The sequence below is a fragment of the Vombatus ursinus genome, unplaced genomic scaffold, assembly GCF_900497805.2.
Source record: "Vombatus ursinus unplaced genomic scaffold, bare-nosed wombat genome assembly UNPS02014802.1, whole genome shotgun sequence".
In the NCBI taxonomy this organism is placed as follows: domain Eukaryota; kingdom Metazoa; phylum Chordata; class Mammalia; order Diprotodontia; family Vombatidae; genus Vombatus; species Vombatus ursinus.
In genome coordinates, this window is record NW_020954580.1 from 8,087,873 (window position 1) to 8,104,045 (window position 16,173).

The 16,173-nt window shown below is 40.7% G+C and overlaps 1 protein-coding gene across 3 annotated transcripts in view; it reads right to left on the minus strand.

The window, feature by feature from the left end:
- Positions 1–5,722: 5,722 nt before the first annotated feature.
- SMARCAL1 (SWI/SNF related, matrix associated, actin dependent regulator of chromatin, subfamily a like 1) overlaps positions 5,723–16,173 on the minus strand; it is an 84,488-nt gene continuing 74,037 nt past the window's right edge. For all 3 annotated transcript variants that reach the window (XM_027873563.1, XM_027873562.1, XM_027873564.1), the window contains exons 15-17: positions 15,357–15,457; positions 11,841–11,937; positions 5,723–6,048 (exon numbers count right to left, since the gene is read on the minus strand). In XM_027873563.1, the coding sequence (XP_027729364.1) occupies positions 5,827–6,048; positions 11,841–11,937; positions 15,357–15,457 (420 nt within the window). In that variant the 3' untranslated portion in view covers positions 5,723–5,826. The remainder of the gene's footprint in view (positions 6,049–11,840; positions 11,938–15,356; positions 15,458–16,173) is intronic.

The window sequence follows — 16,173 nt, forward strand, 5'->3', positions numbered from 1 at the left end:
CCTTCTCCAGCTCATTTTATAGATGAGGAAACTGAGGCAAATAGGGTTAAGTGACTTGCCTAAGGTCACACAGCTAGTACATGACTGAGGCCAGATATGAACTTAGGTCTTTCTGACTCCAAGCCCAGGACTCTATCCAGTGAGCCACCTAGCTGTCTTGTCCAAGGTTAAACAGGTAATAATCATTAGAGGAAGGATTTGAACCCAGGTCCTCTGAATCCAAAACCAGTTCTCTTTCCACTGTAGCATACTGCAATCTCTCAAGAAACCAGCCAAAGCAGTACTGCCCAGACAGTCAACAGAGACATCTTCAAACCCTGGAACTGTCTTATCATTGCATCATTTATTTAGAAGTGGAAGGAGCTCTCCACAGATAAGGAAACTGAAGACAAGGGAGGTGATTTGGCCCAAACAACACAAGCATTAGGTGGTAGACCCAGGATTTGAATTAACTCCCTTATTCATGGCTCTTTCTGTTATTCCACACTGCCTTTAAGTCAGCACCCAGCAACTGTTCAGGAGAGACTGATGGAGAAGTGTAGAACAAATGAGAGGATAAGAGTGAAGGGAGGAGAGAAACAGACAGAAAGAGATAGAGGAAGAAAGAAAGAAAGAAAGAGATCCTGAGAAAAAGGAGAGACAGAGATAGAAGACAGGGATAGAGGGAAAAAAAGAGACAGACAGAGACAAAGAGGGAGACAGAGATAGAGCAAAAAAGACAGAGACAGTGAAAGAGCCAGAGAGGGAGACAGAGACAGAGATAGAAGAGAGGGATAGAGCAAAAGAGACAGAAACAGTGAGAAAGAGAGAGAGACAGAAACAGAAAGAAGAAAGAGAGAGAGAAAGAAAGAAAGAGATCCCAAGATAGAGGAGAGACAGAGATAAAGGGATAGAGCAAAAAAAAGAGACAGAGACAGAGACAAAGAGGGAGACAGAGATAGAGCAAAAGAGACAGACTGAGAAAGACAGAGAGACAGAGACAGAGATAGAGCAAAACAGACAGAGACAGTGAGAGAGACAGAGAGAACCAGAGAGAGAGAGAGAGGATTAGAGAGGGAGACAGAGATAGAGGAAAGGGATAGAGCAAGAAAGAGAGTGCAACAGAGAGAGAGAGAGAGAGAGAGAGAGAGAGAGAGAGAGAGAGAGAGAAGGAGAGAGAGAGAGTGAGAGCAAGAGCACTCTTGAAGTCCAGCATTGGAATGGCAGAAAATGAAACACTCCATACTTGGAAACATTTTTTTCACATCCTGAGTAATTTTGTCAAAGTTGAACAATTTCCTTTAAACAGCAGACTAGAGGAAGGGGGAATGGCACTGTGATGAAATCAGCTCTAAGGGTCTTCAGAGAATTCCGCCTCTCATAAAATCTCAATTTATCTTCTCTACACACAGATAAATCTTGAATCCCATTAAAGAGCTGTCAGGTATACACTTTATCTATAATGCGTCCCCATAAAAACCTTGGCATAATCTCTGCTGAGTCACCTCGAGTCTTCAAGAACACTCAAAATTCACTTTCCCTTTATAAAAATAAATAAATTAATTAAAAACTGGCCCCCAGAGAGAGAGAGAAGTTCTTTTAGCTGGTGAGTCAAAGGAATTCTCCAGCGGCATACAGAACATTTTCCCCTTGAAAGTATTCACAGCTGCCACCATCATCCCCAATGCACGTCCTGCTTGGAGACGGGAAGCAGTTGATATCAGACTGTCACAGTCTCAATAATCAGGTTCTCTCCACTGCGTCCTCTTCACTTCTGGTTTGAAGAGCTCTCAAGCTTCATTAAAACTCCAAGTAACCTCATGCATGCGTGAGGCCAGCAGAAGAAAGGAAACCAGAGATTTGAGGCTCCAAAGCTCAGTAGAAAAAAAAATTCAACAGCCAAGAAGAAAAGTCAAGTTCCATCAAGGGTTAGCCTTTCTTGTTTTCCTCAAGCTCCAGTGACTGGATCTGAGGGTATATATGGCTCAAAGATAAACTACAAATTCAGCTTGACATATAAAGTCTGGATGAAATTCTCTGGTTTATTGTACCTCATTCCTCTTCTTGTTCTCTCTCTTCAGGCCAGTTGCCTTCTTCCCATTGCCTGAATGTCACACTCCTGCCTCCGTGCCTGGGACACATTCCTTCCTCATCTCTAGGAATTCTCAGCTTCCTCCAGGGCTCAGGTCATGGGTCATCTTCTAAAGGTAACCTTTCCTGAACCTTATTTAGTGGTGAGTGTTGCCTCCCTCCTCAAGTTATGTTATTATGTATATATTTTGTCTATTTATATGTTGGAGAGGCAGCTTGGTGTAGAGTAAAGAGAGCTGGTTTTAAAGCCAGGAAGACCTGGGTTCAAGACTTGCCTCTGGCACATACAGCTTTGTGGTCCTGGGCTAGTCACCTAACTTTTCAAAGCCTCTGGTAATTCTCTAAGACCATGAAATTGAAGAGCAGGTGCAGACCTATATTGGTAGAGAGTTGTCCTTGCCCTGCATTCCCTATACCAATGAAATTACAGGTCTGTTTAAAAAAAAAATGACATGTATTACCTCCAAGATCATATGTAAAATCCTGTTTCATTTTTAAGCTTCACAACCTGTCCCCTTTCTACCAATCCAGTCTTCTTACAATTAATTTCCTTCCACATACTCTGTGACTCAATGACACTGGTCTTCTTTTGTTGTTGAGTCATTTTAGTCATGTCTAACTTCCATGACCCCATTTGGGGTTTTCTTGGCAAAGATACCAGAGTGGTTTGCCATTTCCTTCTCCAGCTCATTTTACAGATGAGGAAACTGAGGTGGACACGGTTAAGTGACTTGTCATTTAGTCACATAGCTAATGTCTGAGGCCACATTTGAACTCCGGTCTTCCTGACTCTAGGCCTGGCACTTTCTCTCTTGACTCCATGCATTTGCATTGCTTGTCTCTTAAACCTAAAAGGCTATTCTCCATCTCTTGCCTTCCCTGGATTTCTTCAAGACTGAGCTCAAATTCGACTTTCTGCAGGAGGCCTTCCCGGTTCTCAACCCTATCCCTACCCCTTTACCACCAGTGCCTTCTCTCGGAGATAACCTTCCATTGATACCACATTCACACCTTCTGTGTACAATTTTGTGCATGTTGTCTCTCCCATTACAACATGACCTCTCTGTGAGCAAGGACTGTGTTTTTTACTTTCTTTGTATCTCCAATGCTTGGCACATGGTAAACTGACTGTATATGCCCCTTGTAGAAAGCAGACTCCTTGAGGGCAGGGACAATTTTTCATTTTGCCTGTATCTCCAGTACCTAGCACACTGTCTTCCACATAGATTGGATATAACCAAGCCAAACAAATTTATTTCTATTTTGAGCACTGGCCCTTGGTCTTTATTTTGTAGAAACATCACTATGGAGACAGCTCAGCTCCCACCCAGACCCCTTTCTTATTGGTCTCAACAGTCAATAAGCAGAATTTAGCTGGCAATCTCTTGTTAATACAAGAGATTCATACCTCTTAGCCTAGTAATCCTAGAACTCAATAAGAAAGAAGGGGATGGGAGAGGCACCTGTAGTTTGGGGGCAGATCACTAAAGCAGTAGCATGTAAGATGAACTGGTGATTCCCAGGATTGCACCTAAGCCAGGCACATCTTCATTCCTCTCTGGGATGTGTTCATGACCCTGGACTTTTCTCTCGTTCTGATTGGCTGGTTTTCCCCACAATCTCCATTTTAGGGAGGATGCTCAGGGTAGACATAGCTTCCTTTCTAGGTTGTATTCTGGATTCTCCAGACTTTCTCTACCATGCCTCTGGGAGAATAGCCTACTCACCTTTTTTGCACTCTCCTCAGCCATTAGAATGTAAGCTCCTTGAACACTGTACACAGTAACAGCAACATTGTGTGATGATTTACTATGACTGATTTAGCTCTTCTCAGCAATACAATGATCCAAGACAATTCCAAAAGACTCGTGATGGAAAATGCTATTCTCCTCCAGAGAAAGAACTGATGGAGTTTGAATGTAGATTAAAGCATACTATTTTCACTTTCTCTGTTTTTATTCATGGTTTTTCCTTTTGTTCTGTTTCTTCTTTCACAACATGACTAAAGTTCAAAATCTTATAAAAAATGAATATTGAAAATTGTCTTTACGTGTAATAAGAAAAAATAAAATACTATTTACATAAATAAAGGAATGCAAGCTCCTTGAAGGCAGAGATTACATTTCTGCTTTTATTTGTATTCTCAAGTGGCAAGGGCACTATACTTGTAGTCAAGGTACCTGGCTTTGAATTCCAGCTCTATTACTTAATACCAACATGACCTGAGGCACTTCCCAAGTTCCTCATCTGTAAAATTTGGAGGGTTAGAGCACTAAATCCCATAACCCTAAGAAATGGGGTTGGAGTTACTATTATTATTTACCCCACCATTTTGCAATTTGCTCCTTGGCTCTGAGAGAATACAAATTCTCACAGAGCCAAGGAGCAAAGATTTTAAAGGACATGGAGCCTCTGGTGCTGAGTTCACTGGGACAGCCAGGGGTTTGGAAAGGACTCCTGATGCTTAATGTTTGACAGTGACCTTGAAAAAGCCTCATCTGGAGCCAAGAAGGAAGTGAAAACAGCTATTCCAAACACTATGCCATCAGTCCTAATTGGATCACCTGCAGACACCCGAAGGTGGCTTCCTGAACCCAGCTCCAGAGGCAAGAGCTGGATGAGGTTATACTGGGAACACAAAGGCACTTCGCTTTAGAGGCCCTGGACAGGTGAGATGACAGACCAGCTCCTGGAGTTCTATGAGTGCTGAGATGAACCTTCTGAAAGTTCATTTAAGGAGACCTAATAAAAGAACAAAAGTGATTTTAAAAAGAATCATTGTTCAAGGTTTCACAAAAATCCCATTTTTTTGCCCTAGGTCCTTAACTAAACAAGTCAACAAAAACTTGAACATGAATTCATAGCAATTGTTCTTGGGGGGCGGGGGAGAGGACAGCAGAAACGATCTGTTGGGTGTCAAACACCCCACTCTAGATAAGGGAGAGGCAACTGATGTTAATTTATGGACTCTAACGTTGTTATTCAGTTGTGTTTTCCCTCTCATTGGCCAGTACTTCCCATAACCTCCATTTTCAGGAGGAGACCTAGGCCAGCCAGGTCTGAATTCCTGTCTAGGATTTTCCCTACAGAGCCCCCAGGCTGCTTAACACAGTACCTGGCATAAACCACGTGCTTAATAAACACTTGTTGACTTGGCTGTGGATTTAATTTTACAAACATCACATGTGCCCCAAACGCGAGGAATTGTGCACCTGTTCCATCCCCCTAACTAGGTTGTAAAATTCCACAAAGATGGGGACTGTGACTCATCTCAGCTTGGGATCTGCCTCAGAGCTTAGCACAGAAGTCTGAACACAGTAGATGCTTAATATATGTTTATTGATTTGAGAGTCTAGGTGAGGACCTTGATGATCTCATACCTGAATACAATGATATGAGATTTCCTCAGTTCTGGTATGAGAACACAGATCAAAACCCATCTATGACTTAGTTGAGCAACCGTAGGGGAGGAATTATTTGTGCCACAAAGAGGATAAATGACTTGTCTAGGGTCACACAGTAGTAGGTATGAGAGGCAGAATCTGAACCCAGGTCTCATCCAGCCCAGCATTTTATCTACTGCTTGATGGTGTCTAGTCAGAACAGCAGAAATTAAATCCAGAAACTGCCATGAAATGAAGTGAAAACAGGCTGAAAAAACAGAAGACAACTTGCTTTATTTTACTGTGTGTATTTTTTAACTATCAGTGATTTTCTTTTAAGGCCTTCTGAGAGCCAAATGACGAGTCTTTCCTGTCATTTTGGATCAAAAAAGTCAGTAATTCGCCTCTTCTTAGGCGAGCTCTCTTCCCAGAGACTGGCTCCATCCGGGTAAATACTCTCTGACGTCTCTAAGGAGGCTCCTCTCTCACAGGCTTCCGCTGCCTCCAGGAGCATAGCCTCGTCTATATCATCTCCATCCGAATCATCCGAGAAGGATGCCCGAAAGAGGTCATAGATTTTCTTCTGCTTTGGGTCCTTTGACGGAAAAGGAAAGCAGGATAATTCAGCCACCAGGGTAAGAAATAACACACCCTGACTCCCAGTTTTCCTAGGCACTTGAAGATGTGGGCAAACTGAGGGCCTAGATCATTCACAACAATAGTATTATCATTCTCACTCCTATTTTTACAGACTCACACAGACTTGCCCCAAGTCATAAAGCCCTTTATTAAAGGGCAGAGTGAGACTGAAATTCACAGGATCATGGATTTAGAACTGAAAGAGACCTTAAGAACATCAAATCTACCCTTTTCATTTTACAGATGAGGAAATAGGCCTCAGAGGGGCTGGTCACACAGACAGCAAGTGGTAGGCCTGTAACCCTAAATGTGCTTTGAACCAAGGCCTTCAGGCCCTCAAACCAGTGTGCTTACCACACACTGGGCTGTACCTGAAGAAGTCCTTCAATCCCTTAAACTATCTGAGCTCTGTACTGAGATCTCAGGAAATCTCTTCTCACGAAAGCACTTACCTACTGAGTATCTGACTCTTAAACACCTTTGTTCCCTTTCTTACCCCTCCACCCATTAAAACAAAACAAAACAAAACAAGACAAAACAAAACAAAACAGATGCTGATAGTTTTGGGAAAAATAAAAGAATGCAAGGAATGAGATGGGGGGCAGTGAAAGGTCTTCTCCCAGGCCACTTTTTCATGCCCCATGGACTTCCCCACCTCCCAGCTCACCAGGTCTCAGCCAACATTCAAAGGGTTAAAATTGCACAAAGCCTTCCCCAAGTGTGTTTAAGATATGAGGTTCCTATGCAACTATCCAAGGCCCTGATACTTTACTGCATTCCTTACCACTTAATGCCCTCTATGCACTCTTGGCTATACAAAATACTAAGTCATTTATAGATTCTGACATGGCCCACTTCTCTGGTTTCTTTTCTTTCCATATCCTAACTGCAGGTACTCCCCAGGGATCAATGCCTCTCCTACGCTCTCTATGTGCTCACTCGCTAGAGCCTGTCCACTCCAGCTTTGCACTTCCAAGGGCCTAAAGAACATCTCCCCTTATGGAGACCCTCTGCAGTACAAGGGGCTCTTTCTCTCAAGCCCCCTGACACATTGGAACAGGAAGAGGAGTAGAAAGAAACACATTTGTTCCTCAGTGCCATTTCTAGACCATCTCTTTGCTAAAATCACTCAGCAATCAATCAACTGATCAACAAGTATTTGCTAAGTCCTACTATGGACAAATAAATGCAAAGAATGAAAATTTCATCATCTTTACCGTTCAATCCACGATCTTTGTCGCCTGAGTCAGATCCCTGTCTCAGTCAACTACTGGTATCCAGGCTATGCTCTGTTGTCTGTCCTTTGTTCCTTCTTGAAGACGACCAATGACACCACGAGGTGTCATTGTGTATGAATTGGATTTAAGTGAGACAAAGCTGTACAAAGTCATCAGTCTCACTGACCCTCTCTCTACTTTCTTAAGGTGTTCCAATTCTGGTTTAGTGTACTTCTCCACCTCAAATGCTGTCTTCATATTGTGAACTCTGATATACATGCTGATGTCCCACTGTACACTCTGATCTCCAAGTCCATCAATTTCCTCAACTCCCAGGTCCCATATCTTCATTCTCCCTCAGCCTCCCAGGGGACAGTCATATCACAGTAGACTTTGAGGAAGTCTACTATCATAGTAGAGTTGGAAGGACCCTCAGAGCTAACCAGTCCAGCTCATACCCAAAAGAGTCCCTACTATAACATATCCAACCAGATCATCACACATCACTAAGCTACCTCTATAATAATGAACTCTGAAATTCCCTTTTCTGATCATAGCCTATCCTGACTTTCTTGTCTCACTCTTCCTAAGCCTACTCACCTTTGATCTCTCCTTATCTTCCAGAACCTTCCATACTGCCTACAAACATGCCCGGGCCTCTCTCATCTTTAATAATCCTTCACTTAACCTTGCTGTCAAGTTATGGTCCTACATCTGTTCTCCTTTTCACTGCCAAAATCCTAGAGAGACTGTCAACACTGGTGTCTCTACTGCTTCACCTCCCACTCACTTCTCCAATTCTTAAAATCTGTCTTCTGATCCTACTATTTGACTGAAACTGCTCTCCAAGGTTACTAATGATTTCTTAACTGCTAAATCTTTTTTCCCAATTTTCATTTGTTGCTTCTGATACTGTCAATCTCTGTCTTCTCAATATTCCTGACCCCCCCCGGCTTCCAAGACACTGCTCTCTCCTGGTTCTCCTCCCTGTTTTATAATTCCATCTTGGGGTCCTTGGCTAGATCATCACTCTATCTGCTAATCAGTCTCAAGATTCAGGGAAGCCAGGAATCACTGGCCTGGGCTCTATTATTTTTCTCCATATACACTTTTAGTGGTGATCTCATTGGCTCCTATCATTTCTAAGCAGATATCTCCATATTCTATACACTAATCCCAATCTCTCCCCTAAACTCTAGTTCTTTTTTTAAAAATCAACTGCCTGTTGTGTTATCTCCACATGGCTGTTCTGCAGGCATCTCAAACTTGATAGCCCTTAAGAAGATTCCTGTCTTTTCCACAATACTTCCAACCCTTCCTCCAAACCTTCCTAATTCTCAATAGGGCAAAGAAATCCCTCTCATCCTCTAGGTTTACAACCTCTCTAGGTTTACAACCTTGGTAACATCACTGACTCATCTTTCCTTCTTCCTCACCTTCCAGATTCGATCAATTGCTGAGACTTATGAATTCTGCTTCCATACCATCATTTTTCCTGGTCCCCTTTTCTTCTGTTAACATAGCTGCTACTATTATTCAAACCCTCCTTATCTCTTGCCTTTACTATTGAAACAGCCTCCTGCTTGGAGTCTCTCTCCCCTCTTCAATCTATCTTCCATAAAACCGTCAACATAATTTGCTAAAAGTCTCGCCATGTCACTCTTTTGCTCAAGCTCTTTAGTATCTCCCTATTACCTTTAGAATAGTATACAGGTTCTTCAGCCTGGCATTGAAAGTCCTCCACAATCTGGCTTCAACATGTAGTTTTCAGACATATTTCATATTATTACTCTTTACACATTCTACATTCCAGCGAAGTTGGCCTATTTGTTGTTTTATAAACCTGACATTCCATTTCCGCCCCTTTGCAAAGGCGTGTCTAGAATTCCCTCCTTACTCATTTCCACCTCTTCAAATCCCTAGCTTTTTGCAAGAAGCCCCCTCATAACTTTCCTGATTCCTCAGGCGTTGGTGGCCTCTCTCTTTTCAAATCACTCTCCCATGCCTTTCTTCTCTAAGACTATATGCTCCCCAACAGCAGAATTATTTCATTTTTTTTCCTTTGTACCCTAGTGGTCTAAATATAGTAGGCGTTTAATCAGCATTGGTGGAACTGAAATTTCACCATCATGTCAAACTCAAGGATGTACAAAACTAAAGTCACCCCCTATTTCCCAAACTGGTGCCTTCCCCTTTCTAACTCCTTAATTTCTTTGAGTGGCATTAATATTCTTCTGCAATACATATATGGTGTCAATAGCAACTCTTTTCTATAGTATGTAGATGACATATAAGGTAACTCTGAGTTAGCTAGAATAGTCATTCACTTAATTTAAACCCTATACTTTCTCTTTCTGGATAAATCAAACTTTATGGCCAGTACTTATCTCACAAGAAAGATAAGACACGCTGATTCTATGAATTTTACCAAGTTTCCCAAATCAGAGTTTTTTAATTCAGTCTCATTTAGTAGGATTATTATCTAAAGAGAATAACTCCTTTTAAAATCTGTCTCCCAAACAGAAAAGGTTGCTTTCGACTTATTAATATATTTCTTTTAATAATGAGAGATCTACTAGCCCCAACTTACTTTAATTAAAAAAGAAAATTAATGAAGTGATCTATTGAAATGCAGGTGGATAAGATGCCTTTTGCAAAGGATTTCATGGTGAGGCTTTGATTCTTTCCATGGTAAAACTTAATTTAGACTAACTGGGGAAGGGCAAACTAAATTCATAAACTGTCTGAATTATGAATTACTTTTCAAAGACAAATGAGGTTTTACTATTTTTCAAGTAGTTATATTTCCACTTAGCAAGTTTATATGCAGCACTTAGCACAGTGATGGCACACAGTAGGTGCTTAATAAATGTTTACTGATTGACTGTTTGAGATATAGCAACTTAAACTTGGGTAACCAAGTTCATATATTCATAAGACCAAAGAATTCTTAGAGGACCTTTTTAAAAATAAGATTAATTAACATAATATTGGGGTCTGGAACTGTGAGTTCATAGGGAAAATAACCACTTTACTAATACAGATGGGCAACATGTCTATAATTTACCATCTCAAAGAGTTGTCTGGGGCACTGAAGTTAAGTGAGAGGTCACACAACTAGTATTTATCCCAGGTCTTTCTGATCCTGGGAGTGGCTCTTCTCCAGGTATTTTAGATATTCACCCTGCAGTCTTTCTTACAATGTTAATTTTCACGTCTAAAAGAGTACTTACCAAGTAGATGTAATAAACTATAGCCTAGCCTTACAATTACAGGCTTTAATTGTAATAGGAAATGAGAGCCACAAACTCTCCATCCCACCTGCAATAATACAGTGTTTTGATGGTCTAATTCATCTTCCCAAGCATGAAAGAACCTGCCACTAGAGGTCCTAAGAGGAAGAGAAAGTTTGTTTGTCCTTACTATGTTAAAACTCCACAACCTTTCCAGAGAGGTTGATAAAAATCATCCTTTAATACCACAGTACACCTTCAAAAGCAGACTCATGAAAAAGACCCAGGAGATGGGCCTGAAGGAAGAGAGAAACAGGAATCCATCATAAAGTAACGGCTCTTATTTCTTACTTCCAGTCATCCATTTGGTAGGAAAAGAATTCCTGATGATGCCCTTGAGTTTCTTGCCTCACTAGTTCCAGAGAAATGAGTAAGCAGCATTTTGTTAATTGAAAAAAATTAAATTAAAAAAAAATTTTAAAGATAAAAAAATAGAGAGAGTAGGAAGTACTTGTCCAAGTAGGTGCCTGAATATGAAACAGACACCAAAGCAGAATGCTTCCCTATCCAGGGAATAAATTTTTTCTTCAGCCCTTTCAATACTGCTGTCTCTGGAATGATACTGACTCAAGAACAGTGAGAATCACCTTATGGGAATGTCTATGGCTCTCTGGCTCTCAGGAAGAAGAAAGGAAACTGGGCTACAAGGTGACAAACCATCTAATTTAATTTTCACTCAGTCTGTGACTTTAGGTTAGCTACTATGGGAACAGTTTACCCATCTATAAAATAGGTACAACTAACTACTCAGAGCAACAACACCGTGCCGACTGGGTGAAGCAACGGGGATGAAAGGACCTCAGAAATGAAACACATTAGTATTAATGGTCCTCCCACTTGCTGTTGCCCATGAGCATTTCCACGGGGGGGCCCAAAACCCAGAGGGCGATTCTTGTCTCTCAGATCTCAACACAAGTTGAGGAAGATTCTAGAGCTCTCGGGAGAATATTTCTGTCAGCTTCTAGTTGCTGTTGATATAGGCAGGGAAGGCATCCCTGCTTTGTGACCATCACAGATATTCATAAAGTGGCAGGGGGTTAAGTGCATCATGCTTCCCAAAAGGGATGTACACACAGATTGAAATGAGTACCCATGTCTGCACCATCTCTTCTTCTACTGCCAGGCTAGGATAAGTTAGGAAGAGTGATTCGTACTATCCTACTGTTAACAAAACAGCCTCAAAGCAGCTCAAAGCCTTCTCCTATCTTGGCATCAAGGGAACCATACCCCAGTGTTACCTTGTGGAAATAATCAGTGGCTTCGGTCAGTTCTGAAAAATTGGTCTCAGATAGCCCAGCTTGGCCTAAGACTTTAATCTTCTCTTGAATCAGAGGCCTGCAGGGGGAAAATGAAAGGCAGTGAGTGATCATAATCTGAAAAAAATTATTGGCCATTTGAAATTGGAGCTGCCAATTTCCCTCCCCAAGGTGGTTACTATATACTTCATTTGTTTTGCAAATGTCGAGGCAGGAAGGTGACCTTGAACATAGCTGCCCCTCTCAATTTGAATACTAATCCTCTGTATATTTCTCATAAAATAATTAGAGTGAAGTTCTTTCTAACTGAGATGGCTAAGAAATATTGTCACATTGCAGAAAAGGACAAAAAATTAGAGGGCAGATTTTTTTCTAGATAGAGCTGGGCCTTTAAAATCACTGGCTCTTAGACCAGTGTATTCACAGACTTGTTATGCCCTGAAATGTCCTGCCTCAGTGCCCAGCAACTATGGATAGAAGGGCTATTGAGAGTTGTCACATTTCTGTATGCCTGGTATATAACCCCTCAATCAATGAAAAGCAACCCATTGGCCAAAAGCAAACTGGCCGATCTAAGCGTAGCAATCCTTATTACTTGGGGAAAGGAATTCTACAGATTATGTCATATTGGGATTGAAGACATGAGGAATATATGTGGGTGGAATAGCAGATTAACTCTCTAAAGAGGGGTTCTTAACCTTTTATTGTGTGATGGACCCTTGTAGCAGTCTGGTGAAGCCTATGGACCCCTTCTCAAAATAATATTTTTAAAATGCATACAATAAAACACACAGACTTATAGAGAAAACCAATTATATTGAAATATAGTTATCAAAATACATTTAAAAAAACAAATCCAAGTTCATGAACCCCAGCTGAAGAAGTTTTGCTCTAAAGCTAAGATGGTAGTGGGTGGTTTTTGGAGCCATAATATCCTAGAAGGGTTACAAATGGGAGGGAGCATGAGTGGTACTAATGGGTAAGGAGAACAGAGACAACTGGTTCAGTAGTAAAGGGTATGGCAAAGAAACCAAAGGTATCCACATGTACAAAAATATACAGCTCTTTTTGTAGTGGCAAAGAATTGGAAATTGAGGGGATGCTCATCCACTGGGGAATGGCTGAATAAGTTGTGATATATGAATGTAATGGAATACTATTGTGCTATAAGAAATGATGAGCAGGTAGATTTCAGAAAAATCTGGGCTTGTATGAACTGATGCTAACTAAAATGAGCAGAACCAGGAGAACACTGTACACAGTAACAGCCACATTATGCGATGGATGACTTTGATAGACAGCTCTTCTCAGCAATACAAAAATCTAAGATAACTCCAAAAGACTCATAATAGAAAAAGCTATCCACATCCAGAGAAAGAACTACGGAGTCTGAATGCAGTTGAAAGCATACTATTTGCTCTCCTTTTCTTTTGTTGTTTTGTTTTGTTTTGTTTCTTTCTCGTGGTTCCTCCCATTAGTTCTAATTCTTCTTTACATCATGACTAATGTGAAAATATGCTTAACATGAATGTATAAGTAGAGCCTATATCAGATTACACGCCATCTTGGGGAAGGTGGAGGAGAAGGAAGGGGAGAAAATGTAAAACTCAAAATCTTATGGAAGTGAATGTTGAAAACTAAAAATAAATAAATAAATTACTAAAGAAAAAAAAAGAAACCAAGGATATCAGCCTTGAAGAATGGACAGAGGGCAGGAACCATTTTCACAAAACTTAGTAATAATAAAAAAGATTAGGTGGAGATAGTTTGGGAACCTTTGGTTAAGCAACAGACCAACTCAGAGGCTATAAAGTTTTATTCTTTGCTTGGCTCCCCCATGCATCCCCCAAACCCCTCCAAATGTCCATGATATCTATGGAGGATCTAAGGAAGAACACATACAAGAAATATACAGGATTAGAAGGCCAAGGTAGGTCTATGACCTATCCTTATAGAATTTTCCACTTGGAAGGGACCTCATTGGACATCTAGTTCAACACATAGACAGAGAATCTTCACTATTACATGCTGAGATTGATGAGATCCATGGCCTATTCTAGGGTGAGTCATTTCTTCATGGACAATAACGCTAGATGATCTTCCTTATACATTCTGGTCTGGATATTTATGCTCAGGGCTTTAAAGAATTCAAAAAAAAATTACAAACAAAATCCTATGTATATTTTTGTTAGATTGGATCCCTTTGGATTATTAACAACTTGAGGATAGGGACCACATTTTTTTCACACTCCATTGTGCTTAGGATAAGGGCCTTGAACCAGTAGCCTATCACTAAGGGTGAGAATGGTACTAAAGCTGAAGAGAGACAGCATTGATAAGTGGACTCTTTATAGAAAGTCCCTTCCCCCAACTGATAAATGGTCAAATGATATGAACAAGCAGTTTTCAGAGGAAGAAACTAAAGCTATCTATAGTCATATGAAAAAAATGTTCTAAGTCACTATTGATTAGAGAAATGCAAATCAAAACAGCTCTGAGGTACCACATCACACCTATAAGATTGGCTAAGATGATAAAACAGGACAATAATAAATATTGGAGAAGATGTGGGAAAATTGGAACACTAATATGTTGTTGGTGAAATTGTGAAATGATCCAACCATTTTGGACAGCAATTTGGAACTATGGTCAAAAGGCTACAAAATTGTGCATACCTTTTGACCCAGCAATACCACTTCCTAGGTGGTATTGTATGTATCCCAAAGAGATCATAAAAATGGGAAAAAGACCCACATGTACAAAGATATTTATTGCAGCTCTTACTGTTGTGGCGATGAACTGGAAATTGAGGAGATACCCATCAACTGGGGAATGGCTGAACAAGTTGTGGTATATGAATGTAAAGGAATACTATTGTGCTGTAAGAAATGATGAGCAGGTAGACTTCAAAAAAACCTGGAAAGACTTGTACGGACTGTCGCTGAGTGAAGTGAGCAGAACCAGGAGAACAATGTACACAGGAACAGCTACATTGTGGCATGACTGATTTTGACAGGCTGGCTTTTCACAGCAATGCAAGAATCTAAGACAACTCCAAAAGACTCATAACAGAAAATGCTATCCACATCCAGCAAAATAACAATGGAGTCTGAATGCAGATGGAAGCATACTATCTGCTCTCCTTTTCCTTTGTTGTTTTGTTTCTTCTTTCTCGTGGTTCCTCCCATTAGTTCTAACTCTTCTTTACATCATGACTAATGTGAAAATATGCTTAATATGAATGTATAAGTAGAGCCTATATCAGACTGTAAGCAGTCTTGGGGAGGGGAGAGGAGTGGGAGGGGGAGAAAATTTAAAACTCAAAATCTTATGTAAGTGAATGTTGAAAACTAAAAATAAATTAATTATCAAGAAAAAAAAGTCCCAGAGTCCTCCACCAAATGAGAAAGCTCTTGGGGAATCAACAAGGTATTCCACCAGTGTTGGCCCCTGACCCAAACCAGATATGCTAAATTCCCTGCGCTGGTCAATCCATACCATAGGTAATCATCTGCTGTGTCTCTTGCTACCAGGTAATGAATGCTCACAGAGCTGGTCTGCCCAATGCGATGCACGCGGTCTTCAGCTTGGATCAATACCTAGGTTTCCCAAAGAATAAGAGGACCCAAATCAATTGTAGCATGTGATTATTTTTTTTTTAAATCACTTCTTGCCACTTCCATTTTTCTCAAAGAGCTTTTGCTGATATACAATAAAGCACAGTCTTCTCAGCTGCCACACTGCATCAGCATAGTGCTTTACAAGAAAGTGCTTTGGAATCACAGCCTATATTGCTTGATCCTCACAAATTCTTGAGGTCAACAGGACAGGTAATATCACGTCCATTTTACAAAGAAAGGACCTGAAGCTCAGAAAGGTTAAAGGATTTGCCCAAGGTCACACAGCTAGTAAAAAGTGGTGCTGGGACTAGGTTCCTAGGTCTTCTGACTTCTCTTTCAGTGTTCTTTCCACAATCCAATCCTTCCCTGGATCATCTGTTACTTAATAGACTTAATTGTTGCAGTCATGGTACATGAGTGGCATAAAAGTAACTCCACCTCTCTAGGTGTCGTCCATGATACACAAGTCAGTGGAAGCTTTCTCTCTAGTAGTGGAAGCTCTCTGTAGGGAGTAATGGCTAAATATATGCCCAAGTGGAGAATCTAATGACCTTTTGGGAAGACTAGTTTGCCAGTAGAGTCCCCAGTTTTTTTGTTGTTGTTGTTGTTGTTTTTAAAACTAATAACCCAGAATTTGATGGTGTTCTTTCATGAGTGTATGACCTAGAGAGTCATTTGTCGCTGACTTATAAATG